We start from the raw sequence: 27,303 nt of genomic DNA, 5'->3' as shown, positions 1-27,303 counted from the left end.
TAATTCATAACTGATCTGCATAAATTTAAGTACTTTTTGCTCCTGCTAAAATAGACCTGATTTGCTAAAAATCAAATTATTACATTTCAAATTTATACTAATTTGCTAAAACTCAAAATATGAGTTAATAATCTTTTTTTTTATTATCAATAAAAAAATAAATGATTAATATAAATTAAACTGCCAATTTTTATAATTAAAATATGTAGATTATAGATAAAATAATAATTAATAAAAATAATAAATTAAATAAATAATTATTAAAAAATAAAATGGTGCGAAACTAAACGAATGGTTTTTGGCCCGCATTATGCTTAATTTTGGCCGGAATTATACTTAATTTTGGCCAAAATATGACCCGGACCCCGAAACTAATATTTTTAAAAATATTATTTATAAAGTTAAAAAAAAAGGATAAGTTAAATTTAAAAAAAAATACCAATTTGCTCAAATATAAAATATGACTTTGTAAAATCAATACAATTTGCTAAAACTCATAATTATGACTATTAATTAATTTTCAATCAATTTGCTTTATCTAAAATTATGAGTTTAACCTAATTTTGATTGAATTTGCTAAAACTCAAATGTGAGTTATATATGTGATGTCTGGGGTCCTTTTTTATTTATAAGAAAATACAGTTTAACAATTATACTAGAATTGATTAAATCAGTATTAAACTTCTATTTATTATATATATTTAGTAAAATTATTTATTTAAAATTTAATTTTACCTTTACTTTTGAAATTAAATATCTTTTTATTAGGTAAATTTTTTTTATATATTTTTTACTAAAATTTTTTAATTTTAATAAAATAGAATTTTATAATAATTCTTTAAAAAATACTTTTCTTTAAATTAAAAGAATAGTATTTGTATTAATTAAACTTCTGATTATTGCCATTTTCAAATTAGTGTAATTTTCTTATTAGTTATTTTTTTAAAAAAATTGATATTTACAAATTTGAAAAATACAGATTTTTTCTAAAATCTTGAGAAATCTTCAGTTATTTAAATAATTTCTTTTGAAAATATGGTACTTTACAGAAACTTCAAGATCGTAGTGAAGGCTTAATGCGCAGTAACTGCGTTATAAATATATAGTGACCACATTATGTAATTATAAAGAAATTACATATATGCAGTTACTACGCATTAAGCCTTCACTACAATCTTGAAGTTTCTGTAAAGTAGTATTACACAAATTTTAACCTTTATTTGTAAAAAAAACTACTTAAATAATTGAAATTTCTGCATAAATTCATTTAAAATTGCTAATAATCAACTCTTTTTTATATAGTCATCCAAAAAATTCTGGTTTTTCAGATTTATAAATACTGATTACCTTAAATAAGTAATATATATGAATTGTACTAATTTGAAAATAGCGATAAACTAAACAGATTTTAATTTTAATACTTTATAAAAAGTAATTTAATTTTAAAATATAAAATTAATTTATATATATTTTTTTCTTATATAATTTATTAATTTTCAAGATCACATCTATAATAAATTAATTAAAAAGAAAAATAATAATTTATTGATTTTAAATAATCTGATATTTAAAAAGTAAAAAAACTATTATAACTATTAGATTTTTTTTATTATAATAATTTTAATAATATGAATTAAATTAATATAGTTTAAAGTTTTATTTGATAATACTAAAAATATTTAAGTATAATTATTTGAAAATAAAGTTTTAATAATTAAATTATTAAAAATATTTTTAATTACAACTTGAAATTTTTTATGCTTTTTATATTTTTTAAATTTTAAATTATTAAAAACTAAAAATATTATTAATTCTAATCAAAAAAAAATTAACTGAAAAAAAATTATATTAATTTTAGTACAATTTAGTTTTATAATTTAATCAGAAATTATGTAATTCTACTTATTAGTTAATTTCTTTTTAGTTAAATATAATTATTTTTTAATTATAAATTTTATCATATATATATATACATTATATTTTCTAATATCAAGTATGGGGTAAGATTGCTGGAGAAACTAAGGGGTTTTAGCAAGTTGGCGAAATGCTGAAATGGTGAAATTTTGCCAAAACTATATGAAAATCTTATTAAAAAGTTGGTGAAATTCTGGAGAAAAGTGAAACCTGACGAAACTTATTATAAATGCTGAAATTACTGAAATCTTGCCGAAACTATAATAAAACTATAGTAAAATCTTGGAGAAACTAATCGTAGAATTTTGGAGAGGTTTAGACAAGCAACCTTAATATAGGGTTGTAAACATTGAAATATAAACTAACATAAGTCAAGATATAACTGAATAGTTACCTAAAATTTATATAATGTAACTGGTAATTATCCTTAATATAAGGAATGTCTGCAACTCTAATTAAATATTCCTTAAAATCAAATTGGATTAAAAATAATTATATATAAAATACTAATAAAAAAACTTTTAAAATTAAACACTTTTCTAATTCTTAATTTTTAAAAAATATAGTATAATATTTAGAGTGAATTTATTTACTGCATCCTACATTACAAAGCATCCTTCCTTTTTTGTAAATTATTTATATCAATCTTTAGTTTATACACTGCACCTCCCTTAAAATGCCAAATGGTAAACATAAAAATATATATAAATTTATAATGCAGGGTGTGGTGAATACATTATTTCTAATATTTAAGTTCTATAAATATGCAAATTAAGTAAACTTTTAACATTTTAAAAAAATATTAAAATATATAAATTAATTATTTTATATAATATAAATTTTTTTAAAATTAAGTATTAAGCGACACAACATTAAAAAATTGGTTCTTATACCTGCCAACCTAGTTTTGTGAAATTTTACAGAGAAAATTTTATATGCTAGTATTTATAATTAGCAGGTTAATTTTGGATTACCATTTTACTATAAAATTTTTAAATAAAATTACTACAGCCGACCTTAAAATTTTGAATTTATAAAACAAGAACCAATTTTTTAATGTTGAGCTGCCTTATAACTAAAATTCTTATATTATAAAATTGTTGTACAATTAACTCTTTTTATAATTATATATTTAAAATAGTTTATATTAAATAATTAATTATAAAGAGATATAATTATATAAATATTTCTTATAATATAAATTTAATGAATTTAAAAGTTATAATTCCATTAATATTAATTATAAAAAAATGATTTTATTATTATTTAATTTATTTTATTACTATAAATTTAATGATATAAATTTTATCATAATCTAATTATTTTAAATTAATTATAAAAAAATGATTTTGCTATTATTTAATTTATATTATTTAGATAAATCTAATAATATAAATTTTATCAAAATCTAATTATTAAATCAATTTTAATTATTAAATTCTTTTTGAATTGCAATTTTATAATATTAATTATAAAGAGATAATTTTACTACTATTTATTAAAATATATTTAATAATAAAAATTTTATTAAAATCTAATCATTAAATCAGAAGTTATTTATAATTTTGCATTTATAAATTTTTTTATATATATAAATTATTTTTAAATTTACAGTTTAATCAATTTTAATATTAATTTTATGATTTATTATTTTTAAAAATAAGAAAACTAATAGAAAAACTTTACAAAATGCAAGTATTTATTTAATATATAATTGTTATAACTTTTAGAAATATAGTAAAAGCTTAAATTTTACAATAGTAAAATACTTTTAGTAATATATAGCTTCTTTAAAACTGAAAATTTTTAGTTCAAATAAATTTAGATAAAAAATCTAAGTTTTTTTTTAGTTAAAGAATTGGTAAATGAAAAATATAATTGATTTTATTTATCTTAGTACTTTATATATACAGTCGTCCTCCCATATAGTCACCCCCTGTATAATCACAACTCCCTTATAAGCACATTTACATTAATCCCAAGTTACTAATAAACTTATTAAAAAAACCTTCCCTTTAATCACATCATATATAATTTTTATAGTCACACCATTTTTTTGGTACTGCTAAGGGTGTGATTATATGGAGGATGACTGTATATAATTTTTTCAATTTTATTATAATGCTAATTTTTAATATTTTATTAAATAACTCATTAATTAATAATTATAAAAGAATAAAACTACCACTATTTAATTTAATAAAATAATTTTAATAGGTTATATTATATTTTTTATAATTATTAGATATTAAGTAATTTAATATCATATTTTTTATATAATCATAATTACAAATAAAATTTTTTAATATAAGATTTTTAAAAATAAATATAATAAATTAAATTAAAAAAAATGTTAAAAATATTTTAGTAAAAAAATAATAAAGTAGAAAGTATTAATAAAGAATATAGTAATAAAAAAATACTGTTAATAGTAATAGTAAAAATATTTGTAATAATAAAACTTGCAAAAGTAGCAGTAATAGTAATAATAATAGTAATTATAAAGAGTAATTATATAAAATAGATTTAATAATAAAGTATTTTAAATATTTAATTAATATAATTAATTATATAATAAAATGTAATTATAATAAAAGTAATTATAGAAAAAATTAATTGTATTTATTATAGTTATATTATACTCTATTTTTTTCTTTATATTTAACTGTTTATATAATATATTAAAGTAATTTTTTAGGTATTTTTATCAGAATAGTATAATAAATTATTATAAAAATAAGTACAGTTTATTCTCTCTATAGTGAATTTTTATATAATGAATAACTTACTATAATGAAGAAAAGTTCAGGTACAGATTTTTTATATATATAATAAAATGACTTTTAGTATAATGAATTTCTCACTATAACAAATTTTAATCTCCAGCCTATAGGATTCACTATAGTGAAGGTGAACTGTATAACTATAAATTTAGTTATATTTATATAAATAAAAGACCAATAAAATGGAATCAAATTACCTGATTTTTAAATTTAGTAAACTTTGCTAAAATACTAAAAAATTTATATTTTCTGAAAATAGCTATTTAAACTATTTATTAAAGGTAAAAAGCTTTTTCCATTAATTAGAAAACTTGATTATTACTAAAAAATTATACAAAAAAAGTACAATTAGAATGTACAATTATTAATATAATCAGTATATTAATCAATAATTTTATAAACAGGCCATTTGGTAAATTACTTTATAATTTTTTTAAACCATTTGATACAATAATTTTTTAAATAATAAAAAATTTTTTATCATCTTATAAAATCCAAATTCTAACAAATAAAAAATTAAGTAAAAGTTATGAAAAGCAGCTGTTAATAAAACCATAAATAATAATATATATATTATTTTTAACTATAAATATTTTTTGTTTACTATTTTACTTGTTAGATTTTCAAAGCTCAAATATTTTATGTTTAATAATGAACACCTTTTTTTAAATTTATTCAAAATTTTCTCTTGATGATAATCAATATCAGTACAGTATAGACTGTATAGTTTATGTAATGATTGAAAAAAATCAATAAATTAAATAATAATAACAATAGTAGTCTATTTTACAGTATTGTGCTATAAAAAATTATAATTGTTTTGATAAAACAGTACAAGCATGTCCAACAACAAATGTTCCGGGTGGTGTATGACCTTCTCTATCTATTATATCAGCAATAGTACTCACAGTTCCTCTTATTTCTCTTTGATCCATAAAACTCGCTTTTTCTATTACAACACAAGGACAATCTGACGGATAATTACCTTTCTCCATTAAATCTTTGGTTATATCTCTAATTCTATGACAAGCCATTAAAAATACAGTAGTACGTATTGGATTATAAGCTGGAATTTCCGGTATGGTATTCTTTTTACCAGTTCCCGTGCAAACAAGGAATTGAGATGCAACACCCCGATGTGTAACAGGAATATTTGCTAATAATGGAGCAGACATACATGATGAAACACCAGGAATTACTTGTGGGATATAACCATGAGATTGATAAAAGAGAAATTCTTCTCCACCACGACCAAATAAAAATGGATCTAAAAAAAAAACTCATAAGAAAATTTCGAAAGAATAAAAAAGAAAAAAACAATTTTTTTTTTATAATTATTACTTACCACCCTGCTTTAATCTGACAACATATTTTCCAAGATTTAAAGCATCAAGACCAACACGATTAAGTTCAGCTTGAGCGGCTTCAACATTAGCACAAAATTTCTTTGCAGCAATAAAAACTTCAGTATGTTTTGGAATCAATTCTAATACTTCTTCAGATACAAGTTTATCGGATAATATTAAATCAGCTTCTTGAATTGCTTGATACGCGGAAAGTGTTAATAATTTTGGATCACCGGGTCCTGCACCAACAAGTCGGATATTTCCGCGTTTGTTGCTGTGCGACAGCTTATTAGTCACATGACACAAATTTTGTGTGTTATCATTGTTATCATTGTTATCATTGATGACGCAATCTTTTTTTTGCATGAGATGGTCTTGTAAAAATTCCGATAATTCGTCCAATTTTAGTTCTTCCGCAGCTTCGAGAAGCTCGATTATATCATCCCTAGTTCTATTTTCCATAGATATTTTTCCAGTATACATAAATCTAAAAAAAAAAAAAAAATATTAAAAGATAAAATCAGTAAAATAAACGATGAGATTAAGGAGAAATTTTTTTTTTTTTTTTGCAAAACCTAAAACCTACTTTAGTATTACTTCAAATACAGGAGGGGAAATATTTTCCAAATAAATCTTTTTCGTATATTCATTATTATTATCATTCTTCAAAACATTCTCAAAATATGAAGAATTAATTTTTAATAAAATAGAATGTGCTTTAAAAGTTTTTATTATTGATGATGATTTATTACCCCCAACAAAAATGGTCGTATTAAATTCATCATCATCATCTAATAGTTTACCGATTCTTAAAGAAAAGTTTGATAATAGTTTATTATTTGACATTTTTGTATGAATGATTTTTTTTTTTTATGATTCAAAAAAATTTTTAGGAAATTTGAACGGGATAAAAAACGGCCTTTTTTATAAATCATTTTTTATATAGGTAAAGGATCTTAACCATACATTGAATAATTTGTAATTAAATTATATAATTTGATAGGATGCAATATGCTTATCATTAGTTTTTTGTGACATTCTGTTATCAATAACACATGTATTGATTCGCCATATTAATAATACAGTAAAAAAAAAAAATTATTTTTATAGTATGATAAGAAAAACATTGTCTATCAGTGAATTTGCATAACAAACAGAGATTTTTAAGGTAACATATAAACCGAAAAAGAAATTCTTTTTTAACGAATAATAAAGAATGAATGCGGGGATTACGGCGAAAAAAAAAAGATACAAGTTATAATCTTATCATTATCTTATCAAATATATTTGATTTATTACCAATAGAAGATAATGCATGGAAACGCGGGATAATAAGGATGGAAAAGCAATGGATTGATCTAGATTTTAGACAATCGTTTAATTGTAAATATTTTGAGAATCAAAAAAAAAATTTAATTATAAACGAAGCAAGAAAAAAAAAAGATACTAAATAAGGAGCAAACCGGAAAAAAAAAATCTTTGATCATCTTTCCGCCAATTCCGTTAATAAAAAATTGATGTTGATAAAGATTAAAGAAGAGAAAATCTTGTTGCTTGAATAAGAAATCCTGTAAATTTTCTTTAATTACTTGTATAGCAGTTAAAGCACTGATTACAGTAAGTAGATTTAGAATGCTTCTATTTTTCGAAAAAGATCTTCTTTAAAGTACTCTCCCTTAAATAGTATAGATATATAGATAGAATTGGAAACAACCCCTAATTTATTTGCTGATAGCCTGATAGATAATATTGAGCTTAATTCCACGGAATTTCTATGGCATCAATCAGCCAATAAAATTAATCTTGCACGTGAATTCTCAATGCCAATCAGATTATTTTCAATCTTTTGACACTACACTTTTTTTTTACTCTCATCCTCTCATTACTTTTCAGATAATTTCTACTAACATGTCAAGAGATATTTCCAAAAAGATAGAACAATATGAAAAATTTCTTCATGATAAACTTGAAGTAGATTTGAAACAAACTTGGGATTTACGAGAAAAAATTTATGAAGAAATTTCTGATTAGTAAATAATAATTTTTTAATTATTACATTATTTTTTTAAATTATTATTTCAAATAAATTTATATAACGCATACCATGTTTTTTTTTTAAAAAAAAATAAAAATAAAAAAGCATTAAATTAAAAAATCATATCGAATTAATAAAATCAAATAATTTAAAAGAATTAAAGACGATGGTTGATTTGGGATCAAATTTTTATTGTCAGGCTAAAATGTAAATGTAAATTAACAAAAAAATATTCTTTCTTTTCCTTTGATTTTTTTTTTTTAAAAAAAAGAAAATCATACATACATAATTTTTTTTTTATATATATGTAGACCTGATACAACATATATTTACGTAAATATAGGATTCGGATTTCATGTTCAATTTACATTAGATGAAGCCATCGAATTTATTAATAAAAAGGAAATTTTATTACAAAAGTAAATTAATTTTTTTGATTTTACTTAATTGGACACTTGAGTAGACTAAAGGTGTTGGTGGATTAATGGTGAAGAACTATGAAGAAAATTATTTTAAATTTTTTTTTCTTTTTTTTATAGAAAATCTGATCAATATACTCAAGACATTGCGAAAATAAATGCGCATATTAAAGTGGTAAAGTTTAATTTTTAATATTTATGTCACGAAAGGTTTTCGCGGGAAAAATTGGGTCTTTAAATATTTTATACATTAGATTAATTAAAGTCATTTATTTCAGGTATATGAAGCTATTTCAGAAATTTTAAATCTAGAAAAAGGTGAAGAGGCTAATAAATAAATGATGCAAGATAAGTCATAAGGTATTAGACTAATCGTATAATCTGATCAGATAAGAAAAATATATAATTATTGTAAGAGAAGAATTTTAAAAAAAATTGATCAATTCCGAAATAAATAAAAAAAAACAGATCAAGATTGATAGAATCAATTTTCCCGTGCATTTATACATATATTTATAATATATACGTTATTTATATTATGAAGATATTGTAAATTTTTACAAGTACAAAATAAACATTATGTAATGTTAAATTGTTTTCTCAATTTTTTGATGAACGCCAGAATGAAATGACGCGTTCTCATTTTACATTAATCATTTTGAGTTGCAGTTAATGCGGGTAACCGATTGTTTCTCTTTATTGTTACGTGATTTAACATTAAATGCGAGGTCAATTTCTCAAAAAAGCACAGTTTCAACCCGTTTCTTTAGAATTGAATTATTTCATGCTTAATAATTGTAAAATAATTAGATAATGCTAAGATAGATAGATAGATAAATGCATTGAAAATCACGGATTAATGAAAGATTATGTATGATTCGCGCATACAATCAAATTTTTTTTTTACTTCTAATAAAATGGGGATTTTGTTTTTTTTTTATCAAAATTCCCATCGCTTTGTTTATTTTATTTTTTTTTTAAAGTTTTTTTTTCGACTGTAAGTCTGTAACATTGTGTTACTCCTCCAAAATAATTTGTACATAATCATGCGTTTTGAAAAAAATTCTTGTATTAATCCTTGAAATAAAATTTTTTTTCCTTTGTTCTATATTAGTTTAAATTGAGTAAACAATTAAATGAAAGCAGTCCTCAATTGCTTTTTTAAAAAAATATTCACATGAACGTCCCTAATTCATAATATAAATGTTATTCAATGAAAGAAAAATGTTTGTATTTTAAGTCAGCTGCTCAACTTGGACAAATTGGATCAACAATATACCTCTATTTATCAATCTATATAAACATTAACAAGTTTTTTTTTCGTCAAAAAAAAAAAAAAACCACTCGAAATACTCGAAAACACTCGAAAATTATAAATTGTTTTTTTTTTTTCTTCACCTTTCAAAACATGAACCAAAGAAGTAATGATCGAAATCGTAATCGTGATCGTAATCTTAATTCAAATTCCATAAGGAGAGAATCTTCATTTCATCCATATTGGAATGCTATAACATATTATTTTACTCGTTCTTCTACATCTACGTCATCGATACCTCAAGTAATTTCACCATCACCATCACCTTCTCCTCCTTTATTATTTCCTATACAACCACCACCTCAAAATCCATATTATACTCCAAATCCTATTAATACTCCTTATGTAGTTTGTGATAATTCAATTTTTCCTTTAAATTTTACTATAGAATCAATAAATAATCTTGCAAATATTTTCAGGTATTACCTAAATGGTGATGATAACGTGGAATCGCGTTCATCAAATTCATCTAATTCATCTAATTCATCTAATTCATCAAATTCGTCAAGATCATCATCACGTCAAGCTGTTGCTTATCGGTCATCTAGCACATTTAGTACATTTAGCACATCTAGCAGTATAAGTCACGTTACTTCTGTTTATGATGATGATGAATCATATAATGGGATCAAAGGGAAAGGATGCAATTTTTCACATAACACGTGCACAGAATTATCACCAAGGATTTCATCGTCCACATTAAATTTCAATCTAAGTCCATCATCCTCACTTAATCTCAATTTAAACTCATCATCCTCACTTAATTTCAATATATCCTCATCTAATTTTAATCTAAATTCTTTTCCCATACCATCCCCTCTTAATATCAAACTAAATTCATCATCATCCTCGTATAATTTCAACCTAAATTCATCATCATCCTCGTATAATTCCAATCTAAATTCATCATCCTCGTATAATTTCAATTCAAATTCATCATCATCATCATATAATTTTAATCTAAATACTTTTCCTTATACATTATCATCATTAGAAAGGTATGAGATTCAAATTCGTATAGAAGGTAAAATTACATCAACAAATATAATTTCACCACGTCAATTAAATAAATTATTGATAAAATGTAAAAAAGATCATAAAACGAGAACGAATTCTCAAGGTAATCTTTATTGTAAAAAAAAGAAGAATGTTTATCATTATCATAATTTAAGTAATGGTAGTTTCTATTCTAAGAGGGAAGATGGTTCTTCTATTTATGTTGATCAATCTGGTGAAATTATCTATAAAACTAAAGAACAAGAAAATTCGATTAATTAATAATGATATATATATAGTAGATAGATTAAAGATAAATATGTTAGAGATATATATATATATATACACTATATATGAGTATTTTTTTTTTCTTTTTTGACTTTCAATTCGTAAATATGATAAATATGATAAATAGTAAATATGATAAATAGTAAATGTGTTAGATAGTAAATTTGATAAATAGTAAATATGTTAGATAGTAAATATGATAAATAGTAAATATTATAAATAGTAAAATATATTAGTAAATATGTTAGATAGTAAATATATAAATCATGTATATATTAAATCAGTAATAAATAAATGATTTAAATTTTTGATTACATACTTTATAATTCCAAGAAAATGTAAATAAATTGAATAACGAGGCTCAAATCTCAATAGTTGATCTTTTGAATCAAATGACCTAATAACAATAAACAATCGTGTCAAAAGATGTCAAATAAGTATAAATCCAAAGTAAGAGAAAAACTTTAGAATAAAGAACAATCATTTTTTTGAACACTCAGTTCGATATCCCGTAATCGTTCTCAATGATGATGATGATGGACTAATCTATTTTACGACTGATGTCGGAATAAATATATAGCGCTAAAAAACGACGCTACAAAAACGGCTGATCAAGATTTAAGTATATAACAACCCCAATGCGTTATAGCAACCTTTGGTAAGAGAAATATACTATATTCGCCAACCACTTATTCTATACTCATGATCGTTCGCGAGGTCGTATCTCGCAATGATGAATCATCATATATAGCAAATTATAACAGAAAACCCAACAATACGCAATGAAGACCCAATGAATACTCAATGTACGCAATGAAGATCAATGAAGACTCAATGTACGCAATGAGGACCAATGAAGACTCAATGTACCCAATGAAGACCTAATGAATACCCAGTGTACGCAATGAAGACTAATGAAGACCCAATGTACCTTAATGTTAAAAGCTTATGAACAATTTTTGGTAAACGTCGATAATGCCCCCAAAGTATTATACATAGGGGTATAAATAATCGAAAATCATAGCCCCCAAAATGTTATACATTTGAATTCAATAAGAGTATAAATAATCGATAATCGTATCCCCAAATTTGTTATAAAAGTATAAATAAATGAAATACCAATCGGTCCTCACCGTGTCAATTGAACTCATATAAGTGTATAATTAACCTTTGATGGTAAATCTGTAATCGTCAGTAAGGTCGTTATCATGACTGAATCATTTCTCATGTAGCAAATTATACCTGAAAAAAAACCCCCTCAAAACAATACATAAACCTTTGATAATCAAAAATGCCAATCGGTAAATCTCTTATTCGATAAATCTTTAATTGTCCGTAAAGTTCATATCTCATATATTCATCTAATTTAAAAAGAAAATCTTTTTATATATTTTTTTAAAAAAAAGAACCCCCAAATAATACAAGAATAATATTATGATTTGTATAATTTTTATTGTAAATTATATAAATATAAATTATATAAATTATAAAAAGTTTCAATTGTTTCAATTCATATAAATTAATAATAAAATTATTATATTTAACGCATGTAGGCATATTCAGGTGGAGAAAATAATCCATTTGAAAATAATAAAATAGCTAAAATAAAACTAAAACATGCTGAAACATTTGCAAATATAAAACTAATATCATATTTTGCCCCATAATAAAATTTTGATGACATAGTAAAAAGATGAGCAATTAAAAATATTGATGTAAATTGTAATAAAGCTGTTTGTTATAATAAATAAATAAAATAATTTAATAAATGTTAAAAAAATAAAATAAATTTTATCAAATATATAAAAAAGATAATTACCATGAAGTATAAACATTGAAGAAATTCTTTGCCATGATCTTTCTCTTTTTAATCTTCCTCCTATTAGAACTCCAATTAAATCAAACCATACTAAACCTCCTATAATTGTAGCTAATATCATTGTTAATGCAGCTAAACCCCATTCTTCACAAAAATATTCTTCTTTACAGTCATCATCTGATTGTGATGGAAAAGGCCGACAATCATCATTAAAGAATGAATAAGAGCATAACTATGAATAAAAATATAATTAAAAAAATTAAATATCCGTACAAAAAAAAAAAGCCGATAAAAACCGATAAATCCGGTAAAAACCGATAAAACCAATAAAATTTTTGTACTTACTCTAAATAAACCAAAATTTTGATGCATATGAACTGGTGGCAAAGTTACATAGATCCTAAAAATATACATACATTTTAGAAAAAAAAAAACCATGAATCATCATTACAAACAAATTAACTGAAAACTTACCAATTTGGTAATAACAAAGCTGATAAATTAAAAGCACAAGAAACTGTGAACAATAAAGATATTAAAGAATAAGCAGCTAATGTAGGCATTTTCTCATTAAATAGTAAGAATAAGATCAAAAAAGGAGCAAAAAAAAGTGTCAAAAAAGGTTGTTTAAAAAAAGGCGGAAAGGAAAGGTTAAATTAGTAAACTGATTTGATTCAAAATAAAAATACCGGATTTAGTGAACCTTAACACCGATCATTTTTTTAATGAATCAAAATTGACATTGACATGTGAAGTAACATGTAATAAATGTAATAAATGTAATACATGATAGCCAATAGAATACTTTTCCGCAGTTTATTAAAAGACGAATCATAATTCAAAGATTCAGCCAAAATAGATGGCAACGTAAAACATAAAGATTTATATGGATTTTACGGATCACAGATATCAGACACACTTTACCTAAAACTATAAATATCAGCAGATTGAGATTATATCATGAATCCAAATTAGGTATCCCTTTCTTTTGCTATATTATTCATGAAGATCCACAACAGGTTCTAGATAACCATAAGAGACATTATCCAAACCTGATTTTTTTTTTTTTTATGAGGTAACATCAATAAAGAAAAAAAGCGCCTTTTATCTGCGTAAATTGCGTAAATTGCATTTATATGTATAATTATTATTCCATTGTAGCTTAAAAATATGTTGTATGATTATAAATGCATAATTAAGGGAAAAAAACTGTTTAATGGATATATAAGATTATTTTATATATTAAATATAATTAAAGGAAAGAAATTAATTAATCTTTGTATACCTCATTTGGGGAGAAATTTTATATATAAAAAATAAAAAAAAAAACATTTGAACCAATTTAAAATGCAGCAAGTTCAATCGGAGTAAGAAAAAAATCATAAAAATAAATTAATGGTACATCATAAACCAATATGAATTTGTTCTCTGATCACCAATTTTAATTATCATAAATATTTTTATAATAATTTACGAAAAAAGTTTCATATAAAAGAAAAAAATGTCTATTGTCAAAGAATTTTATTTATAGTAATTCAATATTACACGAACTTGGAAAGAAATTCATATTTAATGTGACACAACATTAAAAATTCACCTAAAAAGTGGTGTTAATGTAAAAACATAATATATCACAATACTACGCCTCGCGTTTTCTTTACCATTTCAATTAAACAAATTTAACAGAACCAGAACAAAGATACAAAGATCAAAATCTATTAATAATCTCAATTAACATGTTTTAAGATTTATATTTAGGATTATTAAGTAATAAGATCATCATAAATTAATGATTGATTAAACTGGGTAATCCGATTGAGCCAAGCCATTCTTTTACAACTTTAAAACCGGGTATTTGTAAATAATTACCAAGTCTGTTAATTTACATGTTACAAAAATATTATAATGATTTTCAACTTTAAAAATATATACAATATATAAAACATGTAATCACGTACAATATTTAAAAATTTTATCCTTAATATTGTTAATTTTGTGGCTTTACGTTGAGTGTGGCTTTGCTCAAAAAAAAAAAAAATTATTTCGGAGGAGGACAAAAGATATAAAAGACAATAAATTGGTTAAATTGGTTCTTGGACCATGGTTACCGAAAGTTAGGATAAATTTAATGTGACAGAATTTCAAAAAGGGTTAAACCAAAAAAATTTTTTTTTTTTTCATCCTTTGTTCCTTTTTATGAAACACATTAGTGTGTATTATGTGTATTTAACTGCACAGCCATTCATGTAATTTAATACATATACATGTTTATTACGTCAAGCCACTTCATTAATCAATTTCTATAGAGAAATGCTATTTAATTGATTAAAAAAAGATTTCATTGAATTCCAAGAAGGTTTATAGTACAACGGGGGATTTTGAACTTTATTACTTTAGAATTAGAAATTAATTACTGATTCTATTTTATTTATTTTATTATAATCATTCCATTTATTCCATTTGGTCTATTTATGTATATTTTATAAACCGATCCCAAGGAACATAAACTTTTGCGCCAAGAATGAATTTCCAAAAAATATTGAAAGAAAATAAAAAAAGAAAAAACAAATAAAAAAAAAAATAATAAAAATTTTTTTTTTCCCTTAAAAAAAATTATGTAATTAATGAAACTGATGGCTTGAGAAACAATATTAAAATTGAATTGAACAAATGTTGAAGGCGTGTTTCTTTATTTCAAAACCGGTTTTAAAGAAGATCAAAAAAGTTAAATCTATTCAATAAACTTATATATTCGCTTGACAATTGAATAAAAATCTTTCTATTGTAATTGTAGATCGGATCAGACTTCACGAGATTAAGTGATTTCTCTAGTCAGTTTTTTGTTTCACAACCTTGAATGAAAGTCATTTAAAGGTCTCGTGTAAAAAAAAAAATTTTTTTTTATTATATATGTACATTGTAAGCATTTAATAATTTTTTATACTTTCCAAATTTGGACTGAAATTCTTTTAATGAACCGATTTCTCGGATTGATCTTTTTTTTTTAAATGAAAGGTTGTCAAATCGTACGAACAATTATGTAACTTCAAATAGGACATTTATATCATCATATATTGTCTTTTTTTATATCTTGTAATTTTTTTTTATGTATAAATATAACTCGTTTTTGTCTTGAAAAAATTTTTTTTTTATTATTATTATTGCGCCATAAAAGATTTGTCGATTATATTATCTTTTTATATATATAAAATACACATCTTTTTTTTTTTTTTTGTATAATTCGTGTTATTGTGTCTTTTTTTTGACAGTCGACAGACTTATATAAATTAACCCACAATCCTTTCATTTTTTTTTTTATTTTAAATTTTTTCTTTTTCTTTTTCTTTTTCTTTTTTTAAAAAAAAATTTTTTTTTTTTTTCTAAAGAAAATTTTTTTCCTTTTTACATAAAATAAAATTTTTCTTCTTTTTCATTCTTCTTATTTTTCTCATTCTTCATTCTTCTCATTCTTCTCATACTTCTCATTCTTCTCAATCTTTCCAATCTTTCCAATCTTTTCAATCTTCTCAATAATAAAGATGGAAACCGAATTTTCCTATCAGTCATTAAACTCTGTTCAAGGTCGTTGTTTAGCTACACAAATTCCACCGGAAATTTTTATAAATATATGTCAGGATCTTCCACCAACAGATCTTCTTTCGCTCGCTAGAGTTTGTAAAAAATTTTATTCATACTTGTGTTCAACAAATTCAACTACAACTCAAGAAATATGGAAGAATTCACGTTTGACATTTTTACCTTTCGTTCAAATGCCTCCCCCTGAAGGTATGATGGAATTACAATATGTTAAACTTGTTACCGAAAGAGGTTGTCAATTTTGTAAAAAACCCAGAATAAGAAAAGTTTATTGGGCTTTTCTTGTAAGATGTTGTAGAAAATGTTTAGAAGATCGAACAATTAGGTAAATAATTTTTCTTTTTATACATTGTTTCATTTTTCTAATTTGGTAGATTTTTTTTTTTTAAAAAAAAAAAAGTGTCCATTCAAATCATAAAAAAAAAAAAAAATTTTTTTTTTTATGCGTGAAAATTATTGTCAAAATCGGATGTTCCGAAACTTTTCCCGTAAATCACATGATTGATAAATTCATTTTTTTTTTTACTTTTAGGTTAGATCAAATTCGACATCATTTACAATCCCCAAATTTGATTCCCGATGATTTTCTTAGTGGATTAACTTTTACTACAGGATTTTATAAATCTGGATGGGATCGAAGTCCTAAACATCGACCAGCAAATTTATATTGGATACAAAATGTTAATGATACATATGCTGAATATATAAAATTAGATGTTAATGGAAGACGTGAATGGATTAAAAGAAAACGTGAAGAAGGCAAAATTAAAATGGAAGAAGTTGTTAAAAGAGAGATTGAACATGAAAATGAATATTGGACTAAAACAATGGAAAATTCAAAAAAACGAGATGATAGAGCTTCAATGATTGATTATTTAATTAGAAAGGAAAAGAATGAATACGGATTTCCAAGATTTAAAATGTCTATCGTTGAACAATGTTCTACTTATAATAAAGCAATGATGTCAACTTCTACGAGTCCTTTCACCGAACGTGCATGGATTGGATTTCGTAATAAATTAATTCCTGAATATACACAATTATTCTCATCTTTAAGAATGCAAAGACAAGAAACTGAAAGACATTTATCCCCTGATGTTGCAATTCAAACACGTCAAATGGATATCGTTAAAACAATCTTTGAATTATTACGACCTGAAGGTGAACAACGACAATTTTCTAATACAGTTACAAATACTACTGTAAATCAACAACAACAACAACAACAACAAAATACATCTTCAGATTCTGATAATAATGAACCTTCAGAAAATGGGAATCAAATTAAAAATAATAATAATTTCGTATTTGAGAATTTTTTGATAAAATATTTACCTTGGTGTCCTACATTTCGGAATCCCCCATTTGTGAATAAAGATCCAAGAATTCTTTGGGATGATGATTTTCTTATGAGTGTTTTAATACCACAACTTCGGGAAGAAGCATTATATTTAAAAAATTATCCCGCTCCTATTGATACAGTTTGTGGTGCATTCCTTCATGGGGGATTAAATAATAAACGAGTTTTCGGATGTAAATTATGTATAAATAATAATAATAATAATAATACTCAAGACATTCCACAACTTTATTCATTTTTTGAAGTTAGATTACATTTAACTAAAGACGAACATAAAGTTCGTATGATAAATGATGATAGCATGATAGAAGTTTATCCATCATTATCTAAATCAGCGGATAATACTTCATATTCTGGTCAATTATTTCCTAGAAATAAACCAGAAGTATTTTTCGCGGCTGGTTTCAATTGTAATTTAATTTGCAATTTATTAAATTAGATTTCATTTTATCGATCAAATCATATTCGTTTTATTCACATACAAGTCATTCATTATTTATTTATATTATTCACGTCACATGTTGTTAATATATATATATATATTATTGCATTCATTCATTTTATTTATTTTTACATTACATTATGTTTTTTTTTAAAAAAAAAATTATTTTTGATTTATTTTATTTTATTTTTTTTCAAACGCGTTCTTCATCTACAGAACTATTTAAGATTGTATAAGATTTTTTGATTTTTCATATATTTATTTATTATTATAAATATTATAAATTCTTTTTAAGTAAAATACCTTTTCTTTCTTTCTTTCTTTTTTTTACATCAAAAAAAAAAAGAAAGAAAATTTATTTTTTTTTTATGGTTTAAAGTAAAATTTATGTTATAATTTTTTTTTATTTTATTTTATTTTTTTTTTTTAAGTTTTACAATAAAAAATTATAATCGCGAAAAAAATATGAATATGCAAAGTTGAAATTTGTTAATTTTGTTTGTTTATTGTGTTCATACCTCAAAGAAAAAAAAAAAATCTGTATTGTAAATGAATGAATAACAAATATGCAAAAACATGAAAATATTTATTTTATATGGTTAATTAAATAAAATCAAAAAAAAAAAAATGATCCCAATTTATCGATAATGGGGAAAATTCATCATTCTTAAATCGTTTCCCCCTTTTTATATTATTTATTATTATTAATCCTTTACTCCTTATTTAGAATAAAAAAAAATCGTATAAACAAATAAAAATATATAATTCAAAATAAATAATATAATAATAATATAATAATAATATAATAATAATATAAAAAAGGTCATAATTATTTGTCTATTGAATCCTAATTTGATTAAGATTAATTATATATCAAATATATTCATTTATTTATTATTAACCAACTAATCTTACTAATCTTAGTTAAAATAATAAAAATAACGTCAATATATTTTATTTTAATATATATATATATTTTTTTTATTTATAATTTTTAATTCTAATTTATTTATTTTATTTATTTTATTTTTATTTATTTTTTCTAAAATTAAATTAATGATTTTTTTTATCGAATGGAACAATGTCATTTCCGAATCTATCAACAATTATTCATTAAAAATAGTTATAAATTAAAATAATCTCATAATCTTTATTTTATAATTGGTTCATTAAATGTTTTTAAAAGTTAAATAATTATATTTCAAAAAAAAGGAACAATTATTCACCAATTATCGTATTAGTTGAATCAAATTGTAATTAAACAAGTTTTATTTATTACTTTATTATGTAACCTCGACTGTAATCATCTAAATTATATCATCTTGGAAATTTTTGACTTAAATAGATTATGAATACTAAAAAATAATAATAATATATTACTGAATTAAGTTTAAATAAACTTGAGAATCAATTAATTAATTAGTAAATATAATTCTTTTTTTAAAATTACCTACATATCAAGGATGATTATCAGAAATGAATCTTTGTTCTTTTCAAAATTTCATCTTAAAAATAAAAAAACTCCATTACGTCCAAAAATAAAAATAAAAATGAAAATGAAAATGAGATAAAAAAATTCATTGTTTGAAAAAAAAAACCCCCGATTGTGTTATTAAATATCTATTTTTATTCTTTTAATACATATAAGCATTTAATTTAAATTTGTTACAATATATTACTTGGCATATCACGTAAATCGATGATGTTCTTGGAATCTTCCAATATCTTTTCATTGAGATTGAACCTTGTCATTCCTTTCCAATTCTAATTTCTAATTCTTTTCCAAATGGTTCAATATAATCCTATTGTACAATATCTATACGCATTGTAAAAACTTTTATTGGTGCATTACTGACGTAAGCAAAATTGATAAATCATGTGAAATCTGTGGTTGCAGGTTAGTTATTTCGTTATAGATCATATGACTTCCCAAAAATTTCAGTATCGAATTTACTGATCAGTTGATAATCTTGATTTCCTCTCCTTCGAACACCAATTTTTGTAAATTATAGTTTTTTCTATTTATAATATAAAAAAAATTAGGAGCTTCCTTGTGGTAATATAAATATATAATATTGTCCTATCAATGTTTCAGAAGAATTTATATTACACTTGGTTAGAGCCGACTCTTGCGAATGGTAAGTGAGCTTCGAATGGTAAGTTTGGGAGTTTCTTTTTAGGAACGGCACTAACGTTCCTTCAATTACTTTAGATTACTAAACTTCTAGGACGAACAGGACGAACCGGTTTTAGGTGACAGGCCATATTTGCAGATATATGTTTCCTAGCCGCAGGGATATCACAAATGACATCCATGCGGATGGTTCTACCATTTGGATGATTGGACACCTAACTGCTTTTTTTGTAGAGACGTCGGACTTGGACGAACGGATAGGTAGTAGAGGTGAGGTGGTTGTACGTTAATCAAAGAACGTTTCTAACGTTCTTTCTTCTTTTTATAGGGACGCCGGACTCGGACTCTTTGATGAAGCCGGACTTAACATTGATGAGAGAGTGTGTGTGACGTATACAGTATTAATTAAGAAGCGCACTAACTTTTCAATTAATTTGGAGAGTAAAATTTCATTTATTGGTAGCTTTTTAATTTTATTTATAATTAGATTGAATGAAGCGCATGATTAATACTATGATTAGTTGGCAGTTAATTAAAATGCTTAAAAGACAACTTATTCAACTTATTTGTGTTTAGTACAATACCTTTCTTTTTTGATTTTATTGGAATCAAACCAACTGGACCAAATGATAGTGCCCAAATCATCATTAACAATAGGTAAGAAAATTATTTTATTTTATTTTATTTTTTATGGTTCCTTACGCTAACTATATTTATAAAAAAAAGATTTTTTTTTTTAGATTGAAGAGGAACCTAAAACTTCTTAAGGGAAATAAATTTTCTGATTGTGACGAATAATTTAATAGTTCGTCTTTGCTATGTTAGCTAAATTTTATCTACCAATGGGATGCAAGCTTTGTGATTTGTCATCCGTGGTTATATTGTTATGAAATAATAAGGATCAAAGTATTCAAATCATAATACAAAATTTTTTGCTAATGTTAACTAGTTAAACAAACAATTGACTGTAAAAGAAAAAAAGAAAAAAAGATGAACTGACAAAATAAAGAAAATAAAAAAAATTATTTATGGCTATCGAAACGTGACGCACATATCAAATGGTTAATATCACGTGAGAAAAAAATAGAGATCTTTTGATTCAAAGCAATTTCTTCATTGTGTTCGGTAGGTAAGCCATGGGCATTTCAGCCAAGTAAAAAAAAAGGAATATAATAACCTTCTGAAGCCTAATAATATCCTTAAAATCAAATAAAAAAAATTTAAAAAATTTCTAATATGGAGTTTACCATTCAAATAATTCTAATACTTTTTCCCATAATTCTTTAACTTACTTTTCAGTTTCTGGTATTTAGTATTTTTAAGGGGAAAACTGGTTTCTTGAAGCAAAGGACTTTGGATCCATTAATGATATTTTGCTAAGAAAATTTGGTTTCTAAAAATTTTTCCTCAGAAATGTTTTTGGTTCAGTGAACTAAATTTAGGCACCAAAACGTTTCAGCCATTGCAAATGCTGAAACTGTTTGTTTAAGATCCCAATTATAATAGGTTGAAATTTTGGCAATAATTTTGGACTTTGGCAAAGAATTTGAGATTTTGACAACTAATATATTTATATATTTTAAAACTAAAATATCTTTGCCATATATATATAGTCAATAGATTTTAGTATTTTAACAATGATTTGAAATTTCAGCAATAATTGAAATTTCAGTAATTTTGATTTCAATCTACCAAAATCTTAAACTATTGCCAAAATTTTAGACTTGATTTGAGATTTTGGCAAGCAGTTTCATTATTTGTAATAGTCTCAAATTATTTTGTATCTAATTTTATGATAAACTGTAATAATCTTCTTCTTTATACAATTTTTCATTATTGGTATACAATAACTATTTACCATAATAAAAGGTAAGTAAATTTGAAATTTTACAAAATACAAAACTATTAATTTATTTTTTGACAGTTCCTTTTATTTTAAGTTTTAATTTTAGCTGGCAAGTTGATTTTGGTAGTCATTTGTTGTAGATCTTATTTTATATAAAAACTAAGATTAGTAAGTAATTATAAATAATTATTCCATTTACTATATTATATAAACTTTAACTAATTCCTATATAAAAAACTAATAAACTAGAAGTATACAGTTTACTCTTTCTATAGCAAATTTTGATATAATAAATCATGTAACGCTTAGCCAATAGAATATGTTAATTTTCTCTCGCTATAACAAAGTAACCAATCAAATTCTTCAAATTCTTCATTAACTTACTATAACAAATTTGAGGTGCAGAACAGCTTCTTTACTATACTAAAGGTCATATGGGCTGATTTGGCTCACTTTGATTATATCACCTGCAAAAATGATCAATGGTCGATCATTACTAATTTGTTTAATCACACATCACATTTATAACCAATCAATTTAATTTGATCTGTTTAACAATACGCGGCTCTGATACCAGCAAAAAATAACTGCCATGTGTACTTTTTCTTGTCTTTTATGTTCTAAAATTTATGATACAAGAAAAAAACTCTAAAATCATGAACGAAGCAAACATAAAAACAATAAACTGATTCCACACCGTCACATGCTTTGTCAACCTTCTGATGAAACATTGTCATTTTATCGAGATACAATAATAATTCGCCTGAAAAATAGCCTTGGGTTCAATAGACATGCAATTGGAAAGAAACACATAACAATAGATGCGTTTCCAGAAAGTGTATTTTTGTTTTTATTTGAAAATGAAGATAATTTCAAGTATATATCAAGTCAACGAAAATATCAATGCATTTTTGAGGGTAGTATGGGTGCAGAAAAACTTAAAAGTATATTCAAATATAATGAAATTATATTTCGTGAAAATATAAATACTTCAACCCGAGGGTATATATTATTTGAGGATAATGATAGTCAATACAAAGCAACATTTAGTTGGAAACAGAAGGAGTGGAAGGAAAACAATGAACTTTTTTTAACTGGAGCTATGTTAATTAATTTTATTACCAATTCTGGCGAGTTTGTAAATTAGTAAGTATACTGTATAATTTTAAAAGTTTTTGTTCAAATATTAAATTTATTTTATTATTTACAGCCAAGATCAAGAAAATATTGCGCCACCTCTTTATGAACCAACCTTTGATAGTAAACATAATTTGCATACGATATATAATAATTCCTGTAATGTGTCTTCTTCTCATCCTAATTTTTCTCAATCAAATAATACAATTTCATCAATAAATATTGAGCCAACAACTATTACTAAATCACGCTATAGATATATTTTACCTCGCCCTCCAATTATATAAATTTTTAAATAAAATAAATAAAATGCTTTTATTACTATATAGTAATGTTTTTATATGTTATTTCATTGGGAATATTATTAATCAAATAAAAAATTTGGCGATTTTCAAATACTAATATATCATAAACAAACAGGAAGTTTTTTTTTACCTCCTCCCATAGTAGTTCCTCTAAAAAACAATTTAACCTAATAAGTAATAAATGAATAATAAAATTAGTGAGAATGAATAATATTCATATAAAATTATAAAATTAATAAAATCAAATACCTGATTATGATTTTTTTTTTCAATACTACTTGTTGAAAATAATCTAAGTGAAAGTCCCTTTTCTTTTAATTGATGCATACAATAAGGAACATGCATTGTAAGCATGTGCATGTAAGGTGTAACATCTTCTTTTCTATAAAGTCCTGGAATTGATGTTGCAGAATTCATTTGGCCTATAGTAGGCCGGCAGAAAGTTCTTACCCAATTTTTAACATCTTCCTCAAATTTTGAAATTTCTTCTTCAGTATGAGATGGTTTTTTTAAAACTTCATACAATTGATAAAATTTACGCCATAAAATTTCAATATCCACTCCACGTATTTCAGGTATAAATTCACTTACAGAAAAATGTTGTAGCATTTTTTTTTTATCAGGTCCCATAAGTGATGTCCAGTTCCAATTATCTCGAGCAGAACCACCATGATAAAACTCAAAATGAATATTAAGATCATTCATTTTTTTTTCAATTTTCTCTTTAAAATTTCGTTCAAAATCATTTTTCTTAAATAAATCTCTAAATAAACATTCCATCAATACATCAGATATCCGTAATAAGATATGAAGTTCATCAGGAATGTAACTATGTAAATCAACTACAGGAAATAAAGATACCCTTTTTTTTCCTAGTTAATGTAAATTATAATAAATTAATAATTACTTATATGTTATTGTTTTACAAAAAATTCACAAACATTTTAATTATTTTACTCCTAATATTTCCAGTAGATGGTCAAGAAAGATCCATATTATGGCGAGATTTAGCATCACATTCACAGAATAGGCAAAAATACTCTGAATTTGGCGCATTTAAGCCCATAATAATATATGTAAACTTCCAATCACCAGAAAAATAAAATTTAATTGGCCAATGAACGCCATCACCATCAATTATTCCACTTTCTTTTAAATCAGCTAACTGTACAGCAAATATTTTGCCAACCTTATCCAATGTTTCATATTTTTCTTTACCTATATAAAGACATATACTGAAATAGCAATTGAATTTTATTTATTTCAGTTTTCATTAAAATTACAAGTTAATTTATAATACATGTAAAAAATATACCTATATTGATGGTCTGGTTTAAGCACATTATCTTTTTCATTTAGTAAACAAAAGGTAATCATTACATGGTTTTGTTTCCTCCCCACATTACGACCATCACCACCAAGTTTTATATAAAGAGTATCTTCTGAAATTATTACAGGATTTTTGCCTCCTTTCCAAACAGGTATTAATACTTTAAGTAAAATTGAAAGAGAACGATAAGCTTCATTTCCCACTTCATAATTATTTACTAAAATGTCACCAGTATGTACATCAGAATTATGATCATTAATTTGATTAATATCTTGATCTATATTAAAAATTTTCACATTTATCTGAGTATTTATTAGTTAATTTATCTTATTTCGGCGATCAGCAACTAAATATTCACGGAAAAGTGATAGTACAGTTGCTGCTAAATGTCGATATCCATCACGGCTTAAAAGTGCTTCATCACACACACGTACAATGGCATCAAGTCTTGTTTGAATTGCCATAGGATCTGGATCTTTGAATTTAATACAAACTTGATTCTCTTTGTAATCAAATCCAATTTGCTGTAAATGTATAATTGATTCTCCAGATACATTTGTCAACTTGTGCTTAATGATCAATTCATCAACTGCTTTATGCACATCTTCTCCAAAACTCTTAAATCTTTTATTTTGCTGTGATTGAGAAGTGATTTCCTCAAGGGGTCTTTTTCGCTTATCATTTGTACCAGCAGTAATAGGTTGAAAACCAATTTGTGAACGAGCATAGTATAATGGCTCAATATCAAATCCAAACAACCGAGGTCCAGAAAGTTTAGTTGATGGGTTTTGGTTAATTTTCTAATCAATAAAATATTAAATTAATTATCTATAATTATTAAAATTTTTTAATATAAATATGAAAGAATTACATACTTGCAAAAATGTATTGACAACTGCTGTTGAAGATTTTGTACTACTAACACTCCACTCTGCCCGACCAATCTTCCAATTAATTGTATAGTTTACCTTTGAATTTGAAATATATTTAGTCTTGCAATTAAGACTCCTTTCAAACATCTCTGTTTCAACTATATAATTATCAGGTATTGGATATTGAATTGCGTTGTTTTTAGATTTTTGTGTCAACTTTGGTATAGAAGGATAGGTTCCCAGAGAAATAATATTGTAATATGAAATAAATAATCGTCCATTTGATTGATAATGTGCTTCAATTTTCGAACTTTTTGGATAATCATGTGTAAAGACATGACTAGAAAACGTAGCTATTGATAAAGGATGTTGTTAGACTTTTCCCTATATTAAAAAAAATAAAAAAAAAATATTACTTTCGGTAATGAGAACGATTGTTTCTGCCATTTTATTATTTTAAAGCAAAGAGTTTCGCTAATTGACTATAATAAATTTTTAATATACTACTTACGGTTTTCCAAAAAAAACCAATTCCTTCCAAATAAAACCAATTACAAACCAATTACCAACAGGAATCAAAGTTGCGAGAAACAAGTTCGAAGCCACCAACAATTGGTTTGAATATAAAATCGTCATGTGCATCATTGTGCGTTATCTGATATTATCACTGTTTACAAGTTATTTTGATCAGCATATCGATCAAAATTCATATTTATCACTAAAAATTAATTAGTGATACGAGACAAATCGGCCCATATGTAGACTGTAATCAACTACTTAATAACAATATATGACTTTATAAAATATGAAATAATCCAACTATCAGAAGTTTGCAAATATGCAAGTAAAAATATTTACTCTTGGTACTTGATTATTTTGATATTATGATAGTTTAATAAAAAAATATTATACAGTTGCATTATTTGTAATTGTATTTCTTCTGGTGGATTAAAGATGCTTGTCAAAACTATTTTTTCAAAATTTTAGTTTAATCAAAATTCAATTCAAAATTATTTTTTATAAATAAATTAATTGTCTAAACTGTTTTTATACTTTTTTAAAACTAATTATAATTTAGAAAAGTTTCAGATTTACCAATTTTTTCATTAAAAATAAAGTTTTTAAGTTTTAGTTTTTTGAGTTTCAGATAGCAATACTATAGTGGATAACTTTAATAAGATTCATTTTATTATTCCAAATATAGTACAAATGTAATCAGAAATTTTACAAAATGATAACATTAATAAATATTAATATCTATGACATTATTATTACTATTTGTACATTCATTAATTTATATTAATTTTTTATATTGGAAATGATAGATAAATTAGATAAAATAATGAGGTTTTACTAAAAAAAAGA

General features: G+C 23.8%; 7 protein-coding genes across 7 annotated transcripts; 4 read left to right on the top strand and 3 right to left on the bottom strand.

The window, feature by feature from the left end:
• Positions 1-5,339: 5,339 nt before the first annotated feature.
• On the bottom strand, positions 5,340-6,889 carry OCT59_014587 (uncharacterized protein; the record flags this gene model as incomplete). The annotated part of the gene is made up of 3 exons (XM_066150124.1): positions 5,340-5,964; positions 6,043-6,530; positions 6,630-6,889. The coding sequence occupies 3 exons, from the start codon at positions 6,887-6,889 to the stop codon at positions 5,507-5,509; spliced, it is 1,206 nt and encodes a 401-aa protein (XP_066002325.1). The 3' UTR covers positions 5,340-5,506.
• Positions 6,890-7,951: 1,062 nt separating this feature from the next.
• Positions 7,952-8,760, top strand: OCT59_014586 (uncharacterized protein; the record flags this gene model as incomplete). Its single annotated transcript, XM_066150123.1, has 4 exons — positions 7,952-8,073; positions 8,184-8,285; positions 8,618-8,672; positions 8,752-8,760. The coding sequence occupies 4 exons, from the start codon at positions 7,952-7,954 to the stop codon at positions 8,758-8,760; spliced, it is 288 nt and encodes a 95-aa protein (XP_066002324.1).
• Positions 8,761-9,889: 1,129 nt separating this feature from the next.
• On the top strand, positions 9,890-11,090 carry OCT59_014585 (uncharacterized protein; the record flags this gene model as incomplete). Its single annotated transcript, XM_066150122.1, has 1 exon — positions 9,890-11,090. The coding sequence occupies exon 1, from the start codon at positions 9,906-9,908 to the stop codon at positions 11,088-11,090; it is 1,185 nt and encodes a 394-aa protein (XP_066002323.1). The 5' UTR covers positions 9,890-9,905.
• A 1,427-nt stretch (positions 11,091-12,517) lies between these two features.
• On the bottom strand, positions 12,518-13,551 carry OCT59_014584 (uncharacterized protein). Its single transcript, XM_025312297.2, has 4 exons — positions 13,390-13,551; positions 13,261-13,315; positions 12,916-13,147; positions 12,518-12,827 (listed from the first exon to the last, which is right to left on the bottom strand). Exons 1-4 carry the CDS (start codon positions 13,476-13,478, stop codon positions 12,637-12,639), a joined length of 567 nt encoding a protein of 188 aa, XP_025190158.1. The 5' UTR covers positions 13,479-13,551; the 3' UTR covers positions 12,518-12,636.
• Positions 13,552-16,454: 2,903 nt separating this feature from the next.
• Positions 16,455-18,796, top strand: OCT59_014583 (uncharacterized protein; the record flags this gene model as incomplete). Its single annotated transcript, XM_066150121.1, has 2 exons — positions 16,455-16,837; positions 17,045-18,796. 2 exons carry the CDS (start codon positions 16,455-16,457, stop codon positions 18,309-18,311), a joined length of 1,650 nt encoding a protein of 549 aa, XP_066002322.1. The 3' UTR covers positions 18,312-18,796.
• A 1,653-nt stretch (positions 18,797-20,449) lies between these two features.
• OCT59_014582 (uncharacterized protein) lies at positions 20,450-21,246 on the top strand (the record flags this gene model as incomplete). Its single annotated transcript, XM_066150120.1, has 6 exons — positions 20,450-20,452; positions 20,527-20,567; positions 20,683-20,709; positions 20,777-20,830; positions 21,025-21,105; positions 21,189-21,246. 6 exons carry the CDS (start codon positions 20,450-20,452, stop codon positions 21,244-21,246), a joined length of 264 nt encoding a protein of 87 aa, XP_066002321.1.
• A 4,137-nt stretch (positions 21,247-25,383) lies between these two features.
• OCT59_014581 (uncharacterized protein) lies at positions 25,384-26,385 on the bottom strand (the record flags this gene model as incomplete). The annotated part of the gene is made up of 3 exons (XM_066150119.1): positions 25,384-25,866; positions 25,942-26,291; positions 26,355-26,385. The coding sequence occupies 3 exons, from the start codon at positions 26,383-26,385 to the stop codon at positions 25,384-25,386; spliced, it is 864 nt and encodes a 287-aa protein (XP_066002320.1).
• Between the last annotated feature and the right edge of the window lie 918 nt (positions 26,386-27,303).

This window comes from Rhizophagus irregularis, chromosome 22 (genome assembly GCF_026210795.1).
Source record: "Rhizophagus irregularis chromosome 22, complete sequence".
In the NCBI taxonomy this organism is placed as follows: Eukaryota; Fungi; Glomeromycota; class Glomeromycetes; order Glomerales; family Glomeraceae; genus Rhizophagus; species Rhizophagus irregularis.
The sequence above is the reverse complement of the archived record's forward strand: the minus strand, read 5'-3'. Positions and strand labels throughout refer to the sequence as shown.

What these genes read in the sequence shown, in the direction of transcription:
- OCT59_014584 (XM_025312297.2), bottom strand. Translation starts at nt 13,478, where the DNA reads ATGCCTACATTAGCTGCTTATTCTTTAATATCTTTATTGTTCACAGTT. An exon ending in GCTTTGTTATTACCAAATTG is followed by an intron (nt 13,316 to 13,389) that starts GTAAGTTTTCAG and finishes GTATATTTTTAG; the next exon opens with GATCTATGTAACTTTGCCAC. An exon ending in AAAATTTTGGTTTATTTAGA is followed by an intron (nt 13,148 to 13,260) that starts GTAAGTACAAAA and finishes TTTTATTCATAG; the next exon opens with TTATGCTCTTATTCATTCTT.